Source organism: Globicephala melas, chromosome 12, assembly GCF_963455315.2.
Source record: "Globicephala melas chromosome 12, mGloMel1.2, whole genome shotgun sequence".
In the NCBI taxonomy this organism is placed as follows: Eukaryota; Metazoa; Chordata; class Mammalia; order Artiodactyla; family Delphinidae; genus Globicephala; species Globicephala melas.
The window spans coordinates 72,144,189-72,169,950 of NC_083325.1; the positions used below are offsets into that span (position 1 = coordinate 72,144,189).

Here is a 25,762-nt window from a genome sequence, read left to right on the forward strand (position 1 = left end):
GGCTCCACAGTCTCGAGGAGACTGAAATGATGTGCAACATCAGCTGCTCCCCGATCACTAAGAATGTGAAATTCTTGAGGATTTTCCACGGCCGGAAGGGAAATCACCTTCCGGAAGAGAGTCTGCTATCCTCCCCATGGAAGGGATCTGTCTGCAGCTATCGGCAGAGATGGTGACGTGTGCTCATGGTTAGGACGAGAGGAGTCAAATTTAAATTGGCTGCAAATTAAGCTTGTGATTTTGAACTGAAGGGGCACCTTGGGGCGCTGCTGTGGCCACCTCTCCCGCTGAGTGACCCTCCTGTATGCTGAAGACACAGCCCTGTCTCCGCAGATCTCAGACCTCTCTGGGTTCAGATCCATCCGTCTGGCTGCCTACCAGCTGTCTCTACTTGGGTATGTTCAGGCTGCTAAAACTCGACATGCCGAATGCTCAGTGCATCACCTCCCCCTAGCTCTCCCCTGCCCTTGGTCCATGGACCTGCCTGCCTGTGACTTTGTCCTTCTCACGTCCCCGTGCTTGCACTGGGGAAGCCCTGCCCAGCCCCTCACTGTCACCCTGGGATGTCAGAGCAGGACGGAAACCTGGACATCATTTGAACCAACCTCCTCTATTACAGATGAGAAAACCCGAGGCCTGAGGGAGAGGACGTGACTTGCCTGGGGTCATAGGATGAGTGGCAGAGTCAGATGTAGAACCCAGGTCTCCCAGCTCCCAAGAGGCTGCCCTCTCTCCCCCGGCGACTGCCTCTCAGCCCCTGCACCCATCTTTTCCCGTTAGGGTTACTGAGGCACATCCTGCAGTTCTCCTGCCTGAAGGTAGGCATCCCCACTCCACTTACCCTGACGGCCTCCACACCCTCAGACTGAGCCCGGGGCCCTAGCCTGGAGGTCAGGGCCTGTCTGCCCATCCCAACCTAGCTCAACCTATCTCTGAGAAGGCCATCTCCCCATCCCCACTGCTCATGACTGTCTCTGTCCTCAAATTTTCATTCCAGGCAACCCATCCCTTGCCTGGAATATTCTAAAACATTCCAGAATATTCCTTGCATTCCAGAACATTCCCCACAACCCATCCTTTGCCTGGAATGTTCTTCCTCCTTCTTTTTGGTCTGTCCAAGAAGCGTTCACTACTTTGGGTTCCCAGCCAGTGGTATCTCTTCTCTGTTGTGTGCAAGGTTTTGGTTTACATGTTAGGTCTCTGAAGACAGTCAAAGAGCTCCTGTGCTCCCTTGCCCACATCTTTCTAGCCCAGGGCTGGGCCATCGCTCAGTACCAACCTGTCCCTGCATCCTGCCACCTCTGTGCTCTCCAACTGATCTGGATCAGGGACCAAGGCCTAAGATGCCACACCTGCGATCCAGTGGCCAGTTGCTGGTCACCGTCGGTTGAGAATTTGCCAAGAGTGGCAGCACAAAGCCCTCCCTTGGCCTGAAGAGGCCACTGGCCGTGCCCCTTCACCCCAGAGCTCATGCCCCTGACCCCTGTGCTCGGACAGAGAGAACCCAAGCACTGGGGGTGGGGAGACCCGAGCTGTCCGTGAGACTGGAAGTCACAAAGAGCCTGCCCCTTCCTGCGTGGCTGGGGCCATCGCGGCTCGGCGGGGCTCGCACGCCGGGCAGCTCAGCTCTAAGTGAAAGGACACAGCAGATTGGAAAGGAGATGCCAGCCAGTGTGCCATCCTGAAACAAAACACAGTCACTCTGGGGTTAGTTGGCAAGTCCAAACACAGCATTGGGAAGCAAGCAGAGGTCCTGTCCTCCCACTCTGAGCACAGTCCCGGCTCAGCGTCTGCCCCGGAGAGGCTGCAAGGCAAAATGAGCAGCGGCATTAATCTGCTGATGGGTGAGAGAAACAGGAGCGTTACCCTGGGCCGGCCCCCTCGGCTGCTCTCCCTCACTAAGGCGCTAGAAGGTGGCCCCTAACGTCTTTGCAAGGGTATGAAGCAGACAAATTAAAAAATCAACATAATGGAAAAAAAAATGCTCATGCACCATTAAGACTCATTCAGGTAGAAATAGCCAGGGCAGAGGGCAGAAGGGGAGGGGAGCGAAGGCTGAGAGAGACCGTGTTTAGGACACACCTGGTCTGTGCTCAGATAGCGCCGGTTTTAGGCTCCGAGTACAAGTATCAAGACATGCAGCGTGAATGAGGCTTTAGCTACAAGTCAATTCTCCCCGACTCTGGCTGGGGAAAAGCGACCCCTTGGGTGCCTCGTGCTCCTCGGTGGGGGATGGTCTGGTTGAAGTGCTTTCCTGGCGTTAAGTTCACTATCGACAGCAGTGACGATGGTGCTGGGGACACGTGCTGGCCCAGTGGGGGCAGCGTGCAAGTGGTCCCTTAAAGTGGAGTCTGCAGTCCTCCTAATCTCAGGGAGGGCTTGTGAGCCACTGAGAAAGCAGGATCCTCGGCGGGTGGGGCAGGGTGTTGTCTACTGCTGGCAGAGGCCCCTGGAGACCAGCAAAGCTGTGTGGGCAGGGCCGGGGACAGTGGCTGCTCTGAGGCTGTGTGTGAGAGGGCACTGGGGGGGGGGGAGGAGGGGGCGGAGGAGAGATGGCTACTGGCTCTGTGACAGGGAGTCACGCTTCAGGAACCTGCAAGAGAGGGGAGGAGAAAAGCGACACAAAAGCGTCCTACAAAGGAACAGACCCGACCACAGCTGGAAGGAAGGCAAACCTTTGAATCAGGTCCTTGAAATACAAGCTGCAGGAAGCTAGAACATTTTGGTGGACTTCAAACTCTCTGCCTTCAACAACAATTTTCAGGTCTGTAAACGCTTTCGCTCTGCGCTGCTGGTTCAATTCCTTCAACATTTCTGCAGAACAGAGAAGACAGACAGGGCCAGGTTCCCATTAAGAGTTTTTTTTTTTTAATTAAAATTTTTTTTCAAGAAGTAGAGAAATAGGAGAATACTTGACACTGTTTCTTGGCAAGACTGGCTCAACACTGACAGTCAAAAGAGGTCACAAACATAATGCGTAAACAAGCAGCAACTGGGAGGGGCTACGTAACCAAAGGAATAACGACTTTCAAAAGCAAAAAAACAAATACAGAAAAACGAAACAAACGAAACCCCCCCCACACAAAAAAAAAAAAAACCAAACCCAGAAACTGAAAGTCTGGGAGAAAAGATTCCCATACTGACAACCGGAAACAGAGAGAATACATCATCACAAACAACTAAAAACTGTAATTTAACTACGCAACAAGTTCTCCAAATGCCAATGAGTGCTGATGTATTTGATACCAAGTAAAGCATGGCGTTGTGATGTAAGATGGGCTGGATATGGTTCAAAGGAATAAAAACCACAAAACCTGCAAAAACAGCATCACTTATGTTAGACACTCACAGCCATGGCTGGGGTGAGCTTCTTGGGGAGGGGCCCCCGAGAAAGGATGGGTGGAGTGGGGGCCTGACGAGCACTTCCCTTTCACACTTCCGGGACAGATGCAGGGATGAGGGGGTAGGAGGGGAAGCAAGCAAGGGGCAGGGATAGTCTGCACCTCCTCCCACTTCCTGGGTTATCTCAGGAGCCCCACCCTTCACCTGGGTCTTCAGCACAGGGGAGCCTGGCTTGCAGCCCCAGGAAGTCCCAGGAAGTGGCCTCAGGGGACTTCCCACCCTGATACACACCTACCTTTGCCTGGTGGCTTGGCCACCTGGGGCCAGCACGGAGAGTGCCCCAGGTCCATGGGCTCCGAACCTGGGGATGTCAGAAGCTTCTCCCAGACCCACATCAAGGCTCAGAATGGGGAAGGAGGAGAGCCTGACAGCTGCCCTGCTCAGTTTATATAAACTCTTTCACTTGCAAAGTTAAGGCCTTCAGATGAGTAATGCTCCCAACAGCCTCGCCCTACCGGCCTGTCCCCGCACCCCACGGGCCCATGGACAGAGCCTGCCCTTCGCAGTGCTGGTTGCCGGACATCAGAGGTCCAGATCCTTGGGCCAGAATGACCTAGACTGTTCAGCAGGTGAATGGGAGAGGGTGGTCTGCAGAACTGAGCCCCACCCTCTAAGTCCCGCACCAGCACCTCAAGCCCTCCGCGTGGGTATTTGCTGCACCCTGGCTGGTGTTCCGGAATTACCCTCCAGTGTGCCCTGCTCCAGCCTGACCAGTCATCTCTGTCCTCTTGGGCCAGCACTGGGTGCCTACCAAGATGCCCTGCTGAGCCCAGCTCCTCCCCGGACACTGTGACTGTGGACAAGCCCTGGTACTTCCCGAGCCTCTGTTTCTACGTCTGTAAAATGGGGATGGAGGCCCCCATTCTACTCCCAGAGCTGGGTGAAGATCAGATGCTCAGGCCCGGGGATGGCCAAGGGCTTGTGGGCTTTGAGGTCAGCCAGGCCCTTCTTTGAGAGGACATACTGGGCTCCAGCTCTGCTGAAGACCAGGGAAGACGGTGGGAAGGGGGGGCCCTGGAGCACACCCTACATGGGGGGGCTGAGGTGGTCGGGCAATGCTGAATCACTGTCCCCACCAACCCCACATCAGGCTGAGCTGGAGTCGCTGCAGGGCACATGCAGGGGTGTGTGTCCTGCGGGGGCATTGGCTGGGGTCTCTAAAGGCTCCCCGTGGAGCCTGGAGTAAGGGAAACCAGCAGGACCCAAAGCAACAGCTGAGGGCGTGGAGGGCACCTGTGGGGTAGATACGGGGGGAGAGACTCAAGGGCTGGGGGAGAGACAGAGATGTGATGGGTGGACAGGAGGGGTCAGATCCCAAGAGCCCTGTGAGGGGGCTCGAGCTTAATGCTATGGGCACCAGGGAGTCAGCAGGGATTCTGTGCAGAGGGGTGACAAGGGTAGACTCCGAATGGGGGGCAGGAAAGCACCCTGTGGAGAGCTGGGCCTCAGAGCCAGGCCTGAGGGAGAACCTGAACCCTGCCTCCTATCAGCTGTGTGACCTTGGGAAAGTTACGCAGCATCCCCAAAGCCTCAGTTTCCCGCTCTGGTGGAGGTTAAAGGAGCTGGCCCGCGGTAAGCTGTGAGCCGTGGGCCCGGCACATGGTAAACACTCAACGGTGGTCATTTTCATGTTTTTGTTGATGGTGGTGGTCACTCTGCAATCCAAGTGAGAAGTGACAAAGGCCTGAACTACAGCGGTGACGGAGGGACAGAGAAAGACAAGTATTTAGGCTGTGGATGCCACGGCCATCCATCCTGGAGGGACCATGGCGGGTGGGGGGTGTGTGAGGACCATGTCCGGGCTTCTGGGGGGGACATCGGGAAGGGAGGGGGTGATGAGTTGAGTTGTGGGCCTAGGGTTAGGGCCGTGGGATGCCTGGGGAGAGGTGGCAGTGGGGACGTGTAGCACATTGCCGGGGTGGATCCCACACAGGAAGGGCCTACAGGGTCAGGCTGGGTTAAGGCTGAACTGCTGCGCTCACACATCAGCTCCAAAAAGAGCCACCAACTGAGTTCATTCCCAAACCATGAGCCAGATGGATGATGTCATGTTTTTGAGTGAAATCCCTTGGGGGGGAAAGAGTTCTGGGCTGGAATTCCTGATTCTTGCTCCAGCTTTGCCACTAATTGGCTGGGTGACCCTGGGCAACTTGCTCCAGCTTTTGGTGCTCAATTCCCTCAAGCACCCACGGGCACCTGCTCTGGTGGCCCCAGTTGTCACGCTGCACTGAGGGATGGACGCAGCCCCACATGCCTCTTGAGTTAACCGTGCTCAGGGGGCCGGGAGAACACAGCGCTACACATAACGCCACTCCTTCTGGGCCCAGAGCATTCTGATTGTTTTGGAAGATTTTATTTCAAACCAAGGTTCCGGCAACGATTACATCTGCAGCCCCAGACCCAGCCTCAATGCCTGCTTCCCTGGGAATCCCGGGCCGGATCTGAGAGGTGGTGCTTGGAGATCCAGGTCATCATAACTGTAGGCTCTTCCTACTCTCATTTTGTGGAAATCTGGATTTAATAACTGGGCAAGATTACTCAGTTTCAGAAGAATTTTTCAGTTTATGAAAGGGCTCACCAGGGGATTCCTTTTCACAGCAGGGCCCCAAGTACATTCAAAGTATTGATCAGCTGGTACGTGCTTACTGTTGCCCCCTGAGTGCCCAGCTGGAGAGCTGGCATTTCGGGACATTACGACCGAGGGTCCACGGGAGGAAACCAGTATTGGCTCCGGGCACAAACTACCCTCCTGCCCGCCCCATATTGGCAAGGACAACTCCTTAATGTCTGAGGGGCTTGGAGGCCTGTGGGTTCCTGGGGAAGCCTTTGGACAAGCCATGCCGGTGCCCAGGTTGGACAGTCTGCAGGCCTCAGGGCAGAGCCTGGCAGGGGCTGCGTCCTCAGAGTTGACTCCAGCCGCACGCATCCCAGCGCCCTGCAGAATTTGGCTGCCTTGGGCTTGTGAAGGAGGAGAAGTCTTGACCTCAAGGTCCCTCCCTGTTGGCTGGCATCAGGGAATTGTTTTCTGGTCTTCCCTGCTTTGAGTGGGACCCCACACCCTTGCCTTGCCCACCCAAGTGGCTGCCCTGTGCCTTTTGCCTTGCCCCTCCTTGGGGAACTCCCCTGACTCAGACCATCTGGTAGAAAGCTCACACCCACCAGTTTACTAGACTTCTCCCTGACTCCTCCCCACCCAGTCCTGCCTCTTTTACCACCTAGAAACCTCTGCATCGATTCTCCACCAGCGCCGCCATCCCTCACCTGAGTCATTGCAGCAGCCTCTAAGGCCGTCTCCCTGTTTCTGGCCTGTTCCCCTCCAAGCTCTCTCCATACATCAGCCTGACCATCAACCTCTGCATTTTTTTTTTTAATATTTATTTATCTGGCTGCGCCTGGTCTTAGTTGTGGCATGAGGGATTTAGCTCCCTGACCAGGGATCGAACCCGGACCCCCTGCACTGGGAGTGCAGAGTCTTAACCGCTGGACCACCAGGGAAGTTCCCATCAGCCCCTGCTTAAATAAACTTTGCAAGGCTGGGTAGTGGGAACAAGGCCCTCTGTGATGCCTCCCCCAACAACGCCCAGCCCCTCCCCTCCCCGGTGGGCCCTTCACTCCCCACTGAAGCCTCACTGCACCCCAGGCATGTCCCCCTCCATCCTTCACTCACCTCTCTGCCCCTCTGCCCAGATCCTTCTTCCTCCCTGCTTCTTCTGGCTAATTACCATTTTATCTTGCAACACCAGTTAAAGTATTATTTTGTCCCAGGCCTCTTTGCCGCTTTCCCCTATTCCTGCCAGATCTCCTTGCCCTCCGCCCACCTCGGCGTCCTGTGCTTACTTATTTAGAGCATACTATGTAATTATTTATTTATATGGATGTCTCCTGCACTAGATTGTATTTTCTTTTTATTTTTATCTTCAACAATTAGCACAGGTCCTGGAGTATATATATAGTCGTTATGGTAAATTGCAAACATTCTTTGCAGCCCCTCCCATCATCAAAGGGTGGATAACTCCACCCTTTTTGCCCCACTCTTTGGATCTTGACTGGTCTTATGACTTGTTTTGGACCCTAAAACATGGTTGAAAGGACACTGTGACTCTGAGCCACAGCCTCAAGAAGCTTTACTTGCTTTTGCTCATTTTCTCAGGACCCCTGACACCACCACCATATAATCATGCCTGGGCTAGTCTGTTGGAGGATGAGAGACCACGTGGAGCAGAGGTGAGCCCTCACAGATGAGCCGCTTACACCAGCTAGACCCCCACCAATATCGGCTGAGCCTGACCCAGATCAGCTGAGCCCAACCCAGATCAGCTGAGCCCAACCCAAATTGCATAATCTAAATAAGTGGTTGTTGTTTTAAGCCACTAAACCTTAGAACTCTTTGTTATGCTGCAAGAGCTAACTGATATCAAAGGCATGAACAGATGATGAACTCAAGTGCTCAGAGAGCTTCCTCTGTGTCATTCTCTCGCTTGCTGGTGCAGTTTGAAGTTAATTCTTTTTGCTGTTCTTGTAAAATTACCATCCTAACCATTCTTAAGTTCCGTAGTGTTAAATACATTTACACTGCTGGGCAGTCAATCTCTAGAACTCTTCATCTTGCAAAATTGAAACTCTGTACCCATTAAAGGGCAGCTTCCCATTCCCCTCTTTCCCCACCACCTGGCAATGACCATTCTACTTTCTGTCTCTAAACTCGACTACCCTAGGCATCCCATATAAATGGAATCATACAGTATTTGTCTTTTTGTGACTGCCTTATTTCACTTAGCATAATGTCCTCAGGGTTCATCCATGTTGTAGCATATGTGAAAATTTCCATCCTTTTAAAAGCTGAATACTATTCCATTGTATGTATTGATCACATTTTGCGTATCCGTTCACTTGTCAGTGGGCACCTGGGTTGCTTCCCCCTTTGAGCTCTTGTGAAGAGTGCTGCTATGAGGCTAATTCTTAACCCCACACGGACATCTCTAAACACCCTGTCTCAAACCCCGTTATCTGTGGTTAGGGTAAACCTGCTCTGTGGATCCAGCAGCAAGTGGCATCAGAGGGAAAGGAGACACTAGGAAGGGTCTGCCCGGGGCTGGATGCTTTGCTTAGAGGAGAGTGAGGCCGCAAACAGAACCAACACTGGAGATGAGGTTGCAGCCAAACTTCTGCATATTTTTCACCAAACGACACAAGTTATTTGTCAGAGACTAGTGGGCTTGTTCCAGCTGGACTAGAAGGGCTGTCTGAGGTGGTAATAAAGAGGAAGAGATGTCAAATATTAAAAGGCAACGAATTTCAGTGGCTTTGCAGTGGAGTCCATTAAATCAGAGCCCCGAGAAAGGTTGTGCGGCCAAATAATTTTTTTCAGAGCTCAAGTAAGAACCCAGCTAGGTGATAAATGCACCTGACTCCACTGGTATTTATGACACCTATTTGATAAAGGACCGGAAAAAATTATAAACTCAGAGCAGTTGTGAAATATACTGAGAGAGCACAGCGAAGGCTCTCATGCACACCCAGAGGATAATTCATTCGGGACCAGGAGCCTGACATGTGCCGACACCGCGGGGACAAATGATGGCTTTACACAAACAGAGCCTCCTGCTGCTTCTGCCATAGCTGGTCAGGGAGCGGCCGGGCTGCCAAGCTGGATGCTGCCCTTCCTCCTTTTCCCTCTCCCACCCATCAGATATACACACCACCCCTTTCTCCGCTTCCAAAGAAGTACTGGGCTCAGAATCAGCCTTGAGAGCCAGCTGGGCTCCAGCTTCCTGGTAAGATGGAATAAAACCCCCCGTGGGCTGCACGACCAGCCTGAGTCGGAGGGATGGGCCTTCTACGGGGAAGTCACCCAGTCCCAGTCCCACAAACGTGCGGGCAAACCCTCCCAGGAAACGGGGTTCTCTGGAGCAGGGAAGCGTGAAAGACTCAGGCTTCTTGCCTGACTTAGCATTTTAGTAAGGAGACCTTCTGGTTGTCCTGCTGTCCGAATGGAAATTTCTGCCATCTCTCTGAAAGGGAACAAAAGCCCTAAGAACAGTTGCCACCTCTCACCAGCCTGGCTTTTCCATGTCGTCCAATGCTGGGTGACAGACCTATTTCTCAAGCACCAAAGGTCCTTTCTCTTCCTACAGTCCCCGCCCCAGGGCTGCCTACCAGCGGGTGCTAACTGAGCATTTGCTCGGCAGAATGAAGTTGACATTTCAGTTGGAACATTCTTATGCCCTCCAAGATGATATAAAAATCATTAAAATTTTTCCCCTTCAGTTTTTTTGAAACCCACCTAAAACAGAAACATCGCCCTCTCTTCCTCTGTCTCTTAGAGTCAAGGACTGACCAGAGGCAGCTGCCAGCCTGGGCATGGGGGCAGCAGGACCCAGAGACCTAGATCAAGCCACAGGATCACCATGACTGCCTCCTCTACAGGCCCACCCAGGCAAGGAATGCCTGATCCCTCATTCCTAAACTCCTACCCAGTGGCTCCCAGAGCCTTCTAGGACCTGTTTGTAACCTTTGTTTATAGCTTCACTTCTATTCATGTCCCCACACACCCCTCAGCCCTTTCTCTAAGTTCATGCCCGCTGTATCCTGTTCCTTCACTTTGGTTGTTTCTCTCTGCCCCTTTGGCCAACTTTCCCCCAATGCTTGTTTCTTAGGGTCTCATCCATCCCCTAAGCCTCAGCTTAAATTCCATCCTATAAGAATTCTTACCGAGTTCCTGGATCACAGACCTCTCCTGTGGTCCCACAAGACTTTGCTGGTGTCTCAATTGCAGTAGAGATCCCTGGCTGCCTAATTTCAGAGGAATGTCTATCTGTCTGTCTCCTTTCTAGGCTGTGATCTCCTGGAGGGCTTGCTTCTCTGCCCCCCCGCCCTGCCCTCCTCCCCACTGGACACCTGACACCATGTTTTTCACAAAAAGTTCCTTTCTGATTGGAATTCAGGGTGTGTTACAGACCAGATGCAGACATGGTCTGGGTGGTAAGAATAACTTCCCCAAAACATGATCCAAAAGAACCATTTGAAATGTCACACTTGTGTGGAATCAGACGGAAAGAATGCAAAAATCAAGCCCCTTTTAACTTCAGGAGACACCAGTGTTAATAATAACAATGATGGCCCCACACTTCGTATGGCATCTATGGCTGCTAAAGCATGGTTACATTGATTAGATCCTCCTTGGGAGGGATTTATCTATTCTGTTCAGTGCCAATGGCTTTGAAGAGCCTAAAAAGCCCTCCTGGGAAAGACTGACCACCCCACCAGCTCTGCTGAGCACAGGTGCAGCCTGGAGCCCTCAAGGCAACTCTTCAGAACAGGGGGCTTCACACACAGTGGTCAGAGAGAGGTGGTCTTCTCAACTTTCCAGGTTCCCAGCTGCCTGGATGGTAAGACCTGCCCACATGTAGGCCAGTAACTGGCCACCTTCACTGACAGCTCTTGCCTTGTGACCTTGGGGTAGGAGGCAAAGGGAATGGTACTTTGTTTGGGGAGGGATGGGGGAGGCTGGGGGTGGAGTTTTAGGACCCCAGCACCAGCCTTGAGGAGCCTGGCCACAGGGTGGTCACTGCAGAAGTGGGGGCAGACCTTTGGCTGAGCAGGAAGGTCACTGAGCAAACCCTGAGGTAGTTGGAGGGAAGTGCCTGGTTAGGTCAACACTGGCAGCTGTTCGTCCTTCCTGCCCCAGTAAAGAAGGTTCTGCCTGGCTCCTTCTCCTGCTCTGAGGTTGGAAGCCGAGGGGTTGACGGGAATACTCTGAGCAGGAGAGGGTGAAAATGTCATGGTGGGAGGCGGTCAGAGAGATCTCAGGAAAAGGCCAGGGCTTAGGACGCTTGGGTGAGAAATGAGGTCAAGACCGGTGTGCAGAGAGCTCTGCAAGGAGCTGGGACTCCAGGGTGACACGCTGGAGTGGGGAGGGCTGATGTGCAGTGAATTAAGCATCCAGGTGATTCAGGTCAGGATGCTGAAGGTGGGGCTCACAAGGGCCTGGTGGGAGGCCAAGGCAGATGAGCTGGGAGCAGCCCAGAGGTCAAGGATTTTGGAGGGAAGGTGGCCCCCTTCAGGGGCTAGAACTTGGTTAGAACTCCCTCAGGGAGGCGGGTGCCCACAGGGGCCTTGGTCCTCAGGATCAGAGGAGGATGAGATTGGGTCTGGCAGCAGGGACAGAGTTGAAATTGGTGTATGGGGTTGGGGTGGGGAGCACCCCCCTCCCTCTGTGCTCTCATAATCCTCTGTGCCTCTGTGAACTGTGTTCTGCCTATAGTATATTTAGAGACACTGTTTCTTCTCCACCAGCGTGTAGATTCTTGGAAGCCGGGGCTGGTTCTTGGCTACAGGGACTAGAGTCAAGAGGCCAGGACAGATAGTTGGGGCCAAGTGAGAGAACAAAGTTCAGCACCTTGGAGAGCTCTAAGTGTCCAGGGGTCAGGGCAGAAAGCAGGGAGGGATTGAGAGGTTAGGGGTGCCCTGGAGGAGGAGACTAAGTCCACAGCTGAATGACGCTGAGGCGCGGACATCCCCTTTCAGAGGCAGACTCTGGGAACTTCAGATACCTTGTGTCTGTCCCACTCATTTATCCATCAAATGGGTGTTGTCTCCTGTGTGCTGGTCACTGGGTGGGGTGCCAGGGACACACATGAATGCACATGTTCAGAGACCTGGGGAGCTCACTGTTTAGCGGGGGACACACTAAGTAACTGTGATGCCGGGTGAGAAGTTTTAGTGGGGCGAACATCGGGCAGAAGAGGGGCAGAGGAGGGGGCTGGCTCTGCTCCATGGAGAGCAGGGAGGCTTCCACGGGGCTGGCAATGGTTAAGGGCACACTGGAAAGATAAGTAGGAGCTGACCAGGTGGGCTGGAGGGGCAAGGTGTGAACCACATGTATGTACATGTGTGTTTGAGTGAGTGGTGTGTATAAGTATGTGGGCAGGAACATATGGCATGTGTAGCACGTGATGTGTGTATGAGCATGTATGTACGCATGCATGTATGTGTACAAGCATATGTGTGTGTGAATATGTGTGTTTGAGCATGCGGTGTGAGAGGCAAGCCGATATCAGCCTGTGAAAAAACAAACCCTCCCGAGGTCTTTAGCCCACAGGAGACTGGGTGCCATGGGTGAATTTTATGAGAGGGAGCGAGAGTCAGTTTTGTCTCCTACACTCAAAAAGGCTGCTCAGAATCAACTGTGAGTGCTCTCACACCCCACACCGGGGCCCACACCCTCACCCTGCACCCGCCTGCGTCGGCCCCCGCCTTTCGCACACCATCAGGCCTTCCCTTCTTCCCGATGGTCACTCTGCTCTTCCAACCCATTCTGATGCCCTCCTCTGAATTTCCCAGGTACACAGTCAACCAGCTGAAGCACATTTGTCAGGTACCTTCAAAGTGCAGGGCACAGGGCTGCGAGCTGGGGTCGGGGGTGGGAGTTGCAGAGGAGCCGGGGCAGTAGATGAGCCAGACCATCCCCGTCCTAGGGGAGAGTGAAGCTCAGTGGGGACACAAGGCGCCCGTGGTGAAGAGCCGGATAGGAGCTCCACGGCAGTCAGCAGGGGCGCTGAAGTCCCCCTGAGGAGGGAGAGATGGGTGGCCTGGGGATGACCAGGAAGAGCAGGGGGTGTCGGGGGGATGGCTAGCTATGTCACCGTGGAGAGCCAAAGCCACACGAGGAGAGGTATTTTTCCTAATTTAGCTCGCAGTCTAACACAGGTTTACTGAGGACCTACTATGTACCAGGCCCTGGACTAAGAAGATGAAAGCAGTTTCCAACCTCAAGGAGCTCACGGTCTGATGGGGGAGGTAGACGCTGCAGTGAACACAGGTGAGTTTGGTTGCCTGACGTTGGAACCCCCTTTCTACTGGGGAGAACCCCAAGATGCCTGGGGAACTGGGCCTTGTCCCTGAGGGAGTGGAGTGGAGGCGGCTCCCTGGCAGCTGGCATGTAGCCAGGAGACCTGGGCTCAGCTGGTCTGATGCTCGTGCCCTGGACTTGGAGGTTCCACGGAGGCGTGCAGGGCAGGGCCAGCCGGCGATGGTGACCGTGGTGACTGGCAGAGTCAGTGGCTCAGTGGCACTTGAGTACCGGCGGGGGGAGATGTTGCCAGTGCAGAGTCCCAAGCAGACAGGTCCTGCTGGGGACCGCCCTGTGCTGCCTCTGTTCCTGCCGCATTTCCCAGCCCAACTGCTTAGCCTCAAATAAAGATCTGCCCGGCTGAACTCCGTCAGAGCTGTGGACCGTGGTTGGCGTCCCAGGACCTGAGTGGGACAGACATGCATGCACCCATGTTACCCTGTGTCATACGCGGCGTGATGAATGCCCCTTTAGCAGAGCTGCCGAGGGTGTGGGGGGAGCACAGTGTACAAGTGGGTGAGGGGAGGTCTGTCTGTGCAGAGGCCTGGAGCCCCATGACAGGCTGGATAAGCTGTGCTTAGAACCTATAGACTGTAGGCCTGGGAGGGAAACTTAGAAAAGCTGTCCCAGTTCCCTGGGGCACAGAGGGGTGGGCTGGATTGGGGGCAGATGACCAGAGGTGGTGAGACCCTGCCCCTAGGCGTTGCTGCTGTTGGGCAAGTGAGCGGTGAGGGTGAAGCCTGGTCTAGAGCCTGGAGGACAGTGGAGGGGGCTCTGGGGTCTAGGGGGAAGCAGAACCACAGGGCTTTGAGAGTCCATGTAGGGCTGGGGCCGAGGGGAGGATTTCTGACCACTGTCCCTGACTTTGGAGCTCCAGGGTCCCCACCTCCGGGTAAGGCCTGGAGTGCGGCATTCAGAAACCAGGTGCTGGTTCTGTTCCTTCTGCATCGGTGGATGGTTTCCAGGCCTTGCCTCCGGGGCTGCGAGGACAGAGGCCCTCCTCTGACGCGGAGCCATCAGCACTTGTGCTGTCCTGGGCTCTGCTACTACGAGTTTACAGCTTTCTGTTTTACCTTTCGTTATCTTAGGGGCAAGACGTCAGACTTCTGAATATATGTGAGAATCTGTAGCTGGGACCCGCCAGAGAATTTGAATAAAGAGGTGTCAGTCCTGCGTGCACCCCCAGAGAGGTATGAACTCAGAGCTCAACTAAGCAATCGGGGAGCTGACGGCGGCGGCTACCACACCCTCCAGCACAGCCCAGTCCCCAGCAGAGAAGATGCGCTCCAGGTGCCCAGTCTACAAAATGCGCCACCTGGTTTCTTCACCTGGGGCAAACGTGGAGAGGGCTGCCTACCCTCCATTCCTGGCCAGCAGGCAGCCCAGGGCAGGGGGAGCCCACAGGGGTCCCTGCTTCCCTCCTTCACTGCCCTGGATTCCCAGAGGGGCCTGGGCTCTTTACCTGGACTGACCACCATGATGGCCCCATCGTCTTTCACCCAGAGGCCCTGCTGACCAGCCTTCCACCAGGCTCCTGGGAAGCCTGGGTGAGACAGCTGTCTTGTGTGGGTGAGCAAAGGGGCTGGGTAGGGGAGAGGCGAGTGAAGAGCCCCAGAGCTTCTGCACCCAACACTGCAGACCCCAGAGGAGGGCCTGCTTTGGAAACAGAAGAGCAACAAGCCTAAATTGTCATGGGCTATATCCCGTGGAACCTTGCTCTGTTGGAAGCTTCCTGAAGGGAGTCCCTCAAAGGCTCCGGCCACCTTGGCTTTGGGACGGTCAGCCCCCTGCCCGAGGAAGGGGCAGGACGGCACAGAGAGGGGGCGGGACGAGGTTCTGGGGAGGATGGGGGACCACACAGGAGAGAGAGACGAGGAGCGGGGGACTCATGGCCCTCCCCCACGGTTCCAGCAAATCAATCGTTTAAAAGGATTTGTGAGAATTAGTGAACCGGAGCTGGGAGTACAATCAGCTCAGTTACCCAGGTAAAGAAGGAAGTGAAACGGAGACCCCAGATGCCAGCAGGGCCTGATGGCAGCTCAGAGCTCTGTGAATCACATCGCAGGAGAAGAGGATTCACAGGCCGAGAGGACTTGGGGCGAGGAGGCAGGGCAGGAGCGTGTGTGCGTGCGTTTGGGGGGATGGGGACCCCTCTCTACCGCACTTGTCCCTCTATATTCCTCTCGGAGGGGGTGTCTCTCCTTGGCCGTCTGCCCCTGGGTCTCCATCCGTGCTCACCCCTCCTGAGGGCCTGGGCAGGGTCAGGTCTGTGGCAACACGTCGCCTCAGGTCATTTCAGGGGAGGTGAAAGCCTAGGCGATATTTTAATTTTCCTATTGCCGACGGTCTTTAATCGCCACCATCATTCTAGGAAAATTAGAAAATTAGCATAAATGAAGAAAGTGGGGCTGTGCCTCCCAGGAGATCAGGGGCCAGCTGCAGGGCCAGAGGGCCAGAGGGCCAGGTCTGCCTTAGCGTGCCCGGGCCAGCCCCGGTGTCACACCTGAGAGACACCATGGCCACCGGGGAGGAGTCAGCCCCGGCCCTGCCTCGGGTGGGCCCACTCTTGGTGCCCCGTCTACCAGCCAGGTGTCCTGCGCTCCTGCCTGTCACACTGGCCGTGGGGTCCTGGGTGCACGCAGCCCGTGGACGAGGTACCCCAGGCCTGGTCCCCAGAAAGGTCTTCGGGTGGGCTCTCTTGACACCCCCTTCGACCCCACCTCCTGCCTGCAGCTCAGGCTTCTCCCCTGCCAGGCCCTCCCTCTTCGGTATGTGATCTTCGCCTGATGAATTCTGTCTCTGGTTAGACTGTGAGCCCTGGTGCCTTTCATTCCCCGCATTCCCAGAGCCCGGGGCAGCCTCTGGAACCCACAGGACTGGGTCCCGGGGTGGCTCACACGTGCTGGGCTCCCAGTGACGACATACGCAGCCACGACCCTGTTGCAGGAAGACAGTCCTGTCTGGGCACACGTGCAGGCCGTGCTCCTGCACCTTCTGGGTTAACTTCCCTGACACAGGACCTTTCACACTGTTCTCATGATTTCAGCTGAGCTGTTGGCTTTAATGATACCCCTCTCTGCCTGGTCACTTCCCCAGAGGTATTTAGCCTGACAGTCTATTTTTCTTGAGAAGCTGAACCTATTAGACTCTATAATAAAACCAGAGTACTGTTTTCACAAACTCTCATTGGAAGTAATTACCCAAGAGAAGCCGTCCTGCGCAGACAGGGCCGGGCCTGTGTCTCAGCTGCAGTCCTGGGTTCTGGTGTACCTCTGCTCCGGGTGGGCTGGACACAGCGGGTGGGCACCCTGGGCACCTGCCACTGTGCTCAGAGGCTGACTGAGGTGGGCATGAGGGGCGGCTCCACCCCCTGCATGGCACAAAGGCTAAGAAGCCCAGCCTACCCAGTCTCCCGCATGGGCCGTGTCCAGCGGGAATCAACCTACGGGAATGGAGTGTCTCTGTGTGCAGGTGGGGAGGAGACCAAGGCGACCCCGCTGTCCCACTTTCTGCCCTTGAAAGCCTTCTTGGCACGAGGTGCAACTGTGCACTCACCGGGGGAATGACGGCAGTGACGGGTAGTGAAGGGCGTGGATTGGACTTGAAGGGGCAGCTACCAGCTGCTGTTTGGACAGGCTGTTCCCTTCCCTTCTTCGGGTCCTCTTCCTCTGCAGGACCCGTCTACCCATCCCGCGAGACCAGGTTCAGATGCCGCCTTCTGTCCCACCACACTGGGCTCACTACAGAGCCAAGGTTATTTTCTCATCTCTCAAGCCCTTGGACTGTGGGTGCCCACAGATGAGACCCCAGTGGGGGGACTGGGAGGGGCGGGGAGGGTGTTTGCTGATGGAGTGAATGGCTTTGACTAAAAGGGAAAGAAAGCAGAGTCCTGCGGGATTCGAGGGTTTGAGACCTTGCAGCCTGGCCACGTGGAGGGCTCCTGACCAGCTGGGTCTGCAGTTCCCAGGGATGACACAGAACCTGATGGAGAATCCTCCTAGGCTCCAGCAGTAGCCTCCTGTTCGGGTCCAGGGATGGGGAAGGTGATGCTGGTCCTGACCTGGGAGTTGTCTCTGCCACCTGTGGGCCTGGAGCTTCTACAACTCTCCGGTGGGGGTCTGGGCTGGCTCCTTCTTGGGGTGAACTTTACCTTGGGTGGGTGGAGGTGAGGGGGAATCCATGGGGTAGGAGGGTCTGGGTGGGGACCTACAACCCTGGGCCCAGGGAGAAGCATCCAGGCCCTGGGGCACGCTGGAAAGAAGGCTCTCCCCAGCACAGCTGACCTGGACTTGGGCAGGTCTGCAAAGCAAGCTGTAGAGCTCCCTGGGGCCTTGGGAATGACTGCATGTGTCCTAGCAAAGGTGGATCCAGGGCTGGCTGGAGTGCGCTGGCTGCCCCCAGAAGCTGCTCCCTCAGCTCCCATCTTCTCCCCGCTACGTCCTGGAGGTTTTGAAACCAGCACTTCTCTCCTTCCTCAGGCTCTGCAGGCCAAGGTATGGCTGTGCCTGTCCGCTGTTAGGAGGACCTGTGTTGTCTACCCTGAGCAGCTCTCTTAACGGGGTGCATCTGCACAGACAGGAGCTTTCTGTTTCTCTGGCAGCTGCTGCGGAGGAGAACGTAATAGATTTTGATCCCTGCTCCGAAAAGCTCCCACTGCTAAGAAAAGCTCTCAAAAGCAGAGCCTGGATCTGACTAGCCTCTGTACCCCAGTGCCTGGCATAGCTTCTGGCTCCGAACAGGTTTCAGGTAAGGTCTGAATAAGTGATTGAGGGAATGAATGAATAGTTGCTGGATCAGACAAGGTGTCACGGAATAGGATGCACTGAGCTGGGTCTTGAATGGATAGGATTCGAGCCAACAAATCCTGAGTCCTTCCATGGAGGAAGTGTGGCCCCCAGAGTGCACAGCACAAGCAAAGGCACAGAGATAGGATTTGAGCCAACAAATCCTGAGTCCTTCCATGGAGGAAGCGTGGCCCCCAGAGTGCACAGCACAAGCAAAGGCACAGAAGCAGGAAAGCCCATGGAGGGACCACGGACTCTACGGAGTGTGGGGCAGTGGGCTGGTGGACGGGCAGAGCGATGGCCTCAAGCAGGGAGAGCGAGAAGCCGCAGAGCCCTGGGAACAACCGCGCCGAGTACGGTAGGCATTTCCACATCTCCAGCATCTTTCTTCCCCGGCAGCACCCACCAGGGAAAGAAAACCCTGCAACCCCCAGCACTTGGCTCTCTCCCAGCCTGGAGAGAGGGCGGAGGGAGGCGAGCAGGGCCACGCGGGCACGCTCTCGAGCGCACTCTCTCCCTTGCCAGCACCCACTCCCCAGGCATCTGAGCAGTGACGGACCATCTGCCTGGAAGTCATCTAGAAGAAGAAAGGACCGTGCACGTCAGCCAGAACAGACCCAGGCCCACCCTGGAGCACTCGCTATTCCTAGGGGTGGATCGGAGGCCCGGGCGGTCCAGGGTGACTTGGGTGGCAGGTCCAGAAGGAGCGGGCAGGTCACCAGGTGCTCTGGTTCTGCATGGTGACACTGCACAGAGATGGTGATGATGATGAAGGGCATGGCGACCTTTCACTGAGAGCCCGTGTGTGCTGAGATGGCCCTTCACGCACGTCGCTGCTCTTAAGTTTCGAGTGTCTTTTACATATGAGGGAGGCGAGGTGAGGTGCCCGGTGTCTCCCGCTGGAAGCTGAGGTGGGTTTGATCTGACAGGAGCCTGCCCTGCCTAAGGCATCAGTTCTCAACCTTGGCCTGTGCATCGAAGAACTCATCTGGAAGCTTCAAAAAACAAATACTGATGCCTGGGCCCCACAACCCGCAGTGGGTTGGGGGTGATCTAGGCACCAGGATTTTTAAAAAGCTCCCCAGGAAATTTTAATGTGTAGCAAAGTTGAAAACTTCTGGTCTCCTGCCCCAGCGCTGTTGTTTCTGCTTTTTTGTTCTCATTACTGAAATCTCCAGAGCTCAACGAAATTTAGTGAAAAAAATAAAATAAAAATAAGGAACGACAGTTCGAAGAGCCAGGAATTTATGCAAATGAATGCAAATAAACACACACTTCCCTATATATGTTTATGCAAATATTCTTGTGGTCCTTGCAAATCACTCACCCGCCTGCAAGCAGCTGTCTGTGATTTCTTGGTGAGAACCCCGGGCAGGGTGCTCCGGTTAGTGACAGGTTGTAACACGACCTCCCAGAACAGATATCTCTATTAGCAAACTCATCCTAGAAGTCCTCCACTCACAGAGCCCAGCTTTGTGCACCAAAACCCCGTCCCCCAACTCGCTCAGGCCTCAGGGCTCACTGAAGGCCACAGACCAGGAGGACTCAGGAGCAGTTGCCTGGTGGGGACCTCAAGGCCACAAGCACTGTGGGCAGAGAGAGTGGGGGCCTGATAGCTGCTGGAAGACAGCTCTGATCGCCGAGGGCCGGGCCGGTCTAGGTGCACTGTGCCAGTCTAGGTGGGCTGGCCTGTGGCTGGGCACTCCACTCGGCCCTGTCAGTGGGTGCCCCATGTGTGCTGTCTGCCCAACTGGTCCTACAGCTCATTCGCATAAAGCCGGTGGGAGACATTGGACTTCAGAAGACAACTTGCCCGGTCAAGATGAGAGACTGGCACCGTTCCCCCACATCCCCTCAACAGACGCTGACTGTGCCTCCAGCTCTGGTTTGCAACCCCTTCTCCCAGGCCTTGTCAAACAGTTATGGCCTCTGTAACTTCAGTCTCCCTTGTTTTGCTGCCTCAAGGATGAGCCAGCTCTGCCCCCCGCTGGCCTCTGGCTCTGTTCCCTGAGGACTAAGAGGCACTGAAACCTCAGTGCCTCCTTCCTGCAGGCTCAGCACTCGTCAGGGTGTCCTCCCTAAGCTGGGCACACTCCGCCAGTGGCTGCCTGGGGTAGATCCTCCTTCCTGCAGGCTCAGCGCTCGTCAGGGTGTCCTCCCTAAGCTGGGCACACTCCGCCAGTGGCTGCCTGGGGTACAGGGAGTTCCCCGAGGGGGCCTGGGATGTGAGCCTGAAGACCCCCCAGAGAACCAGGCCCCGGCGCTTTGGGTTCCCAGCTCAGCCTGCTACGCACAGCTCTGGAAAGGTCACATCCAATTTCTAACTTCTCTCGCTGCTGAATCCAGGGGGTGGAGGCCATGGCCATTTGGGAGGCTTTGGGGAGGCAGAATGTGAGCTCTGTGAGGGCAGAGCGTTCTGTTTGTGATGCATGGTAGGCACTCACTACATTTTTGTTGGCTGAGGGCACAAATGAGCCTTTCCCCTACAGCACCCCCGCCTGACGATCTTCCCAGTCGTCCTTGTGACTTGGGCATGACTTGGGATGGGGGAGGTGTGGCCTGTCCCCAGGAGGTGCCCACCTCTGGGAGGGCAGCTGTAGACAGTGCCCCTCATGGACCCAGTGCACAGCCCGGGTCAGGAAAAGCCTCCCAAGCTGAAAGGCCAATTCACCTGAGCACAGGTCTCACTTCGGGTGGTGCTGGTGGTAGGGAGGTGGCAGAGGGGTGTCAATCTTTCCAGGCCGTGATGGAAACCCCGTGACTGGTGTTCCAGTGGGGTGCCAGAAGTCCATTCAGGTATGATTCTGTCTAACACAGAGCTCTTACGACGACCTCCCCAGCAAGGACAAAAGCCTCTGAGCCTCTGGTGACAACCTACCCACCAAGCTCTTATGTGACCTGGGAGGTCAGTCCAGCGAAGAGAAGTCTGCCAGGCCGTGTTGGGAGACAGAGCTCAGCCTTCCTGCTCATCCACCCTCCACTTGCTGCCCTCAGGGGCCACTCTTAGTTCTTGGTGGTCCAACTATCCAAGAGAAAAAAGAGCTTTCACACTCGGAAAATCTCTGCTAGAGTACCAGCTGGCTTCAGCTCAGCTCCCAGCCTCCGCGGAGTTGCTGCCTGGGCACCTGAGAGACCCCCTATGCCGCCGCCGCCCCCATCGGAGAGCACTGTCTCACTGCTGCCTGCTTCACTCTTGCTGGCTGGAACTGAGCTTGTAAAGGGCGATTTTGTTCTTTAATTATTTCGGGCTAATCCTTCACCTCCTCAGCTTTTCTGGGCTGTTAGGGAGATTCCCTGTGGTTCCAGTCACTCAGTGACTGTGTGATAAGGGACAAAGGAGATAAAGCCATCTCCTTTGGAGGAAATGGGGAGAGATTAGCTCCGGAGCCTCCGTGGCTGGTTGGGTGTGGGCCTGGCCAATGAGACTGGGTCTGTTCCATGGCAGGCTGTTGTCTTGAGGGACCAGCCTTCACCCTTACGCTGACCCTAGGGCAGGCCAGCCATGGCTTCCCTCCTCTCTGTTGAAAACTGGCTGGAATGGTCAGAGGTGAAAGGAGGGCAAACAGCACAAATTTCTGTGGACAACCTGATCCACCAAGCTGACAGCCAACTAAACCAGGACTGTTAGGAAGCATCCGTTCCCTTCTCTTGGCTCTCTCAGTACAGATGTGCTGTGGGATCATCTCACTCAGGTCCCAGGGACCCAGCGTGGGTCATCCAGGGTCTAGAGTTAAGAGGGTAGAACCGGTCCAGAGCCCAGGACCTAGAGCAAACTGAGAATTTACATCTAGAGCCCAGAGCTTAAAATCTAGAACTTCAAGCCCCAGCCAGAGCCCAGTTTAACACAGAGGCTAGATTATCAATTTAAACACCTGAAGTTCAGACAACTGGACCCACTTCTGAGAACCCTCCCAGCACCAGTGTGCTAGAAAGTTCCCTTCCCTTGTCTCCAGCCCTCTGATTGGCACCTGACAGTGTGTGGAGAATTAATTATGGTCAGAGCTTTTCAACATGCAATAAAAAGCCTTTTAAACCATTCCGATGGGAGGTGATTAACTCTATTAAGTGGCATTATGGATCTCCTATCTGTTGCTTTCATAAACATAGTTGTAGGTGGAATTTTTATTATGGGCATAAAAATGTCCCACATTACAATGTATAAGCACATATTGATGTTATATTTCTTTACTGTGCTGCACGCCCCAATCCCCAACCACTCCGAAAAGAAACTACAGGTCTTAATAATTTATGCTCCCAGTTTTAACCAGGATTATCAATGGCAGCTTTTGAGCTTTCTCTTTTGGCAACACTATAGATCATAGTAAAAATGCACCGACAAGCGATGTGTCCGTTTGATTTTTTCCACCTGAATCAGCAGCCCAAACTCCAGACACAGCAGTTTAGGGCAAGCAGCACACGGAAGAATTTAAGTCTAAGCATTTAATCTGTTCTTTCCATAAATTTCTGCTGCTTGTGCTTTATAATGATTCTACCAGAGGAAGTTTATTTATATCGCAGATTTTCAGCATCAGCACATTGAGAACACAACGGCGATCGCTCAGTCAATAGCTTACAGCCATGTATAATATCACTCCGGAAATCAAAAGCCCATTTGAAGAAAAGAAGCCTCCGATTAAAGTCACTTGAAGACATCAATAATTTGGAACTCGCTAAAGAGAAGTTATAAATATCCAGCCTGCGCATATGCAAATAGCCGTTTGCAGACGCGCGACCGCCCCGCGAGCCCGGGAACCTCCCGTGGTCCCTCCCTCCCCGGAGGCACGTGCGGGGGGCGGGCCCGGCTACGTCACTGGGGGTGGGTCCTCCTCTCTCCCGGAGGCGGCGCGCCCAAGTCCGCGTGCGGGCGCCTGTACCCCAGTCAGAGCGACCGGCTAGGTCTGGGTGTTGTGCTGGGCTTCACGGCCGGCGAGGAGTAGGAACCCAACCTTAAAACCCAAAGCTAGCGCCTTTCTGGGTTGTTTACCACGTGTCAGTTACTGGGTCTAGAGGCACTTTGCATCTGCCGCCCTCAGCCACCTTGCTGATTCCTTAAGTCATATATACCCAATGGCCACCCCGCCCCCATCGGCTTCATCTCGTTGAGGGGAGGGGAGGAAGCACCCGCGCTTTGAAAAGCCCCCAGCGTGCATGCTTCCTGCTACCCCGCTGAGATGCACGGATTACATTATCGCTTTTTATTCTCCCAGCAACTCTATGGCTGAAGGTCCCCATTTCACAGATGAGAAAAATAGGGTTCAGAGAGAGTCCCTGGCCACTGAGTGGCAGAAGCAAGATTTGAATCAAACTCTGCTTAATTCGCAGCCCCGCATTTATAATTTTAAGGTGCTATAGTTTGCTGTTTCCTGCTGGCCCTAGCTGCTTTCTCAGGGCAGGGCAGGGCCTGCCCAGGGGCCTAGAGAGATTTAGGGGTCATTTGGGAAGGTGAGGCTCAGGGTCCAAGGAGCACCATGAACGGTCGTGCTGTAGCCAAAGGGGGGGAATGTGGATGACGGAGGCTGGGTAGAGCTGGCTGGGGAGGCGAGCTGGAGGGCTGGCTGGCGGGCCTGCTGGGCAAGATCCTTGCTAGGGGCCCCTGGGGTGGGATGGGAGGGGCCAAGGCGAAGCCCAGGCCTTGGATCTGGAGTCAGCTGGGGGCCTGGGCTCTGGAATTGAGGTGGTGAGGGGACCTCAGACCTTCAGGAAGGGAAGGAAGGCAGAATGGACCCATTGGGAGGGGCTGGGGCCCCAGGTGGTGCTGGTGAACTCAATGGCCACAGACCAGAAGCTGCACTACCCCCAGGTAACCCTAGAAATGGCCAAGGCCTACACGGCCAAAGCCCCTGAGAGCACAACTACCCCTCAGGAGAAACTCTGCTCGTTGCCCAGAAGCGTGACGTGGTCCTGCACGAGGCAAGGTTCCCTCAGAGAGTGAGTTACCTATGGGCAGTGGGCCATAATAAGGTAATAAGGTTAAACCCTGCCGAAGTGGACAAGAGAAAATGTGACAAAGGGCAGAACATTTGAATTAAGTTATATAAAATCATAGAAGGTGACTGAAAAAGGACAACTTTCTTCAGGATGACTTCTGCCTTGAAAGACACCCTGACTGGAGCCACCTCAATGCCTTTACTCAAGCTGTCCCGTCCCCCCAGATTCCCACCCTGTGTCCACAGCACTGCGGTAAGGTTTATGCTTCAGTACTGTGAGCATAATCGATCACTTTCAGCTACAGTCGTTCATTCCTTCACTCATTCTATTCACTCGTACATTCAACCAATATTTATTGAGCACCTACCATGTTCCAGGCACTGGGGATACAGCAATGAAGGAAACAGACCCATAGCCCTGCCCCCACGGAGCACAGATCCTAGAAGATTTTGCTGACCTCTCTGTCCCTCCTTCTCAAGGGCTGGTGTGGTTCAGCGGGCTCTTGAGGGCTGGGCAGCGCAGCCGGGCCGACAGGCATCCTCACTCATGCTTTTGGCTGCAGCTGGTCCCAGAGCTCCCAGCAAATGGCTTTTCTGAGCCTCAAGCTGCACGGACTCATCGTCTCTCTGCCCTTCTTCCTAGCCTGCTGGGGAGGTTGTTTCTTCGGAGATCCTTCCAGGCCAAAGGTTAGTGTGTGTGTGGGGTCTCTACTCCCAGATGGGGAAGACCACATCCTTCCAGATAAATGACCTAGTCCTGGGATGGGGATTATACACCCATGTTCCCCTCTCCCCCTGCTCCAGTGCCAGGAGGACTCCAAGCCCAGCCACAATTAGAGCCTGGCAGGGTGGAGGACTGGCCCTCTGATGAACGCGGTCGGAGGCCTTGCACACGTGTGCAGGTGCATCCGTACAGGTGAAGACTTCTCAGGGGCGTCTCCTGGATGTATAGGACATTCGGAGCTTGGGCTTCTCTCCTTCCTATTGACTGACCAGGGCAGAGGCTGGCTGGATGCCCCGATCAACCAGCAGCTCTCATTCCAGCCCTAGTGCTACCTGCCCCCGGGGGAGGAGCTGGATTCCCAGGGGGCTGGAGCCTCAAAGGTTGAGGGCTGGGGGACAGTAACTTGAGATCCTCTCCCCTTTTCCGCTGCAGGAACCAGCTCTTGTTGGGACGGAATGCTCCACTTTCCTGGAATCCTCTGCCCTCCTGGGAACTCTCGGGCAGGCACATACATACTGTTTTCTACAGTTCCTCAGGAGGGCCCTCTGGTTTCTGTTTGGCAGCCACAGGGGTTCTGGGGATGGTTGCTGGGAAACCCTGCTGAGATCACACCTGACTTTCCCCAAGGAGGATGAGCTGCCTCAGCTGGGGTGGAGGCCCCAGCATGAATCCGGAGAGATGGGGCCAGTGCTGCCTGAGGCAGCAGGTGGCAGGAGCTGGGGCTGACCAGAGCCACACCTGGGGTGGCTGGAGGGCAGCAGCCTCCAGTGACGGGGGAGGGAGCTTAGTGAGAAGTGAGGACCACCGAAGGGTTTTGACTAGGGCAGGGCCTGCTCAGACGGGCACTTTAGAGATGCTCTAACTGTGGAGTGGAGAGTAGCAGTGAGGGGGCAGGCCTGGGGCCAGGGGGAGAGGAGGAGGCCACATGGCCACCCAGGGAGCCCTGACCGATGGGTGACAGAGCAGAGCCGGGGAGGTAAACAGACCACACTGAGGCTGATGGGGTGGGCAGGAGGGCCTGGGTGTGGAGGGTCGGGTGGGCTGAGGTTGAAAGGCCCTGGTGAAGAACGGCCGA

At 55.1% G+C, this 25,762-nt stretch overlaps 1 protein-coding gene across 2 annotated transcripts in view; it reads right to left on the reverse strand.

Moving 5' to 3' along the window:
- KLHL29 (kelch like family member 29) overlaps window positions 1-25,762 on the reverse strand; it is a 310,779-nt gene that overhangs the window by 24,057 nt on the left and 260,960 nt on the right. For both annotated transcript variants that reach the window (XM_030858308.2, XM_060309498.2), the window contains exon 6: window positions 2,676-2,814. In XM_030858308.2, the coding sequence (XP_030714168.1) occupies window positions 2,676-2,814 (139 nt within the window). The remainder of the gene's footprint in view (window positions 1-2,675; window positions 2,815-25,762) is intronic.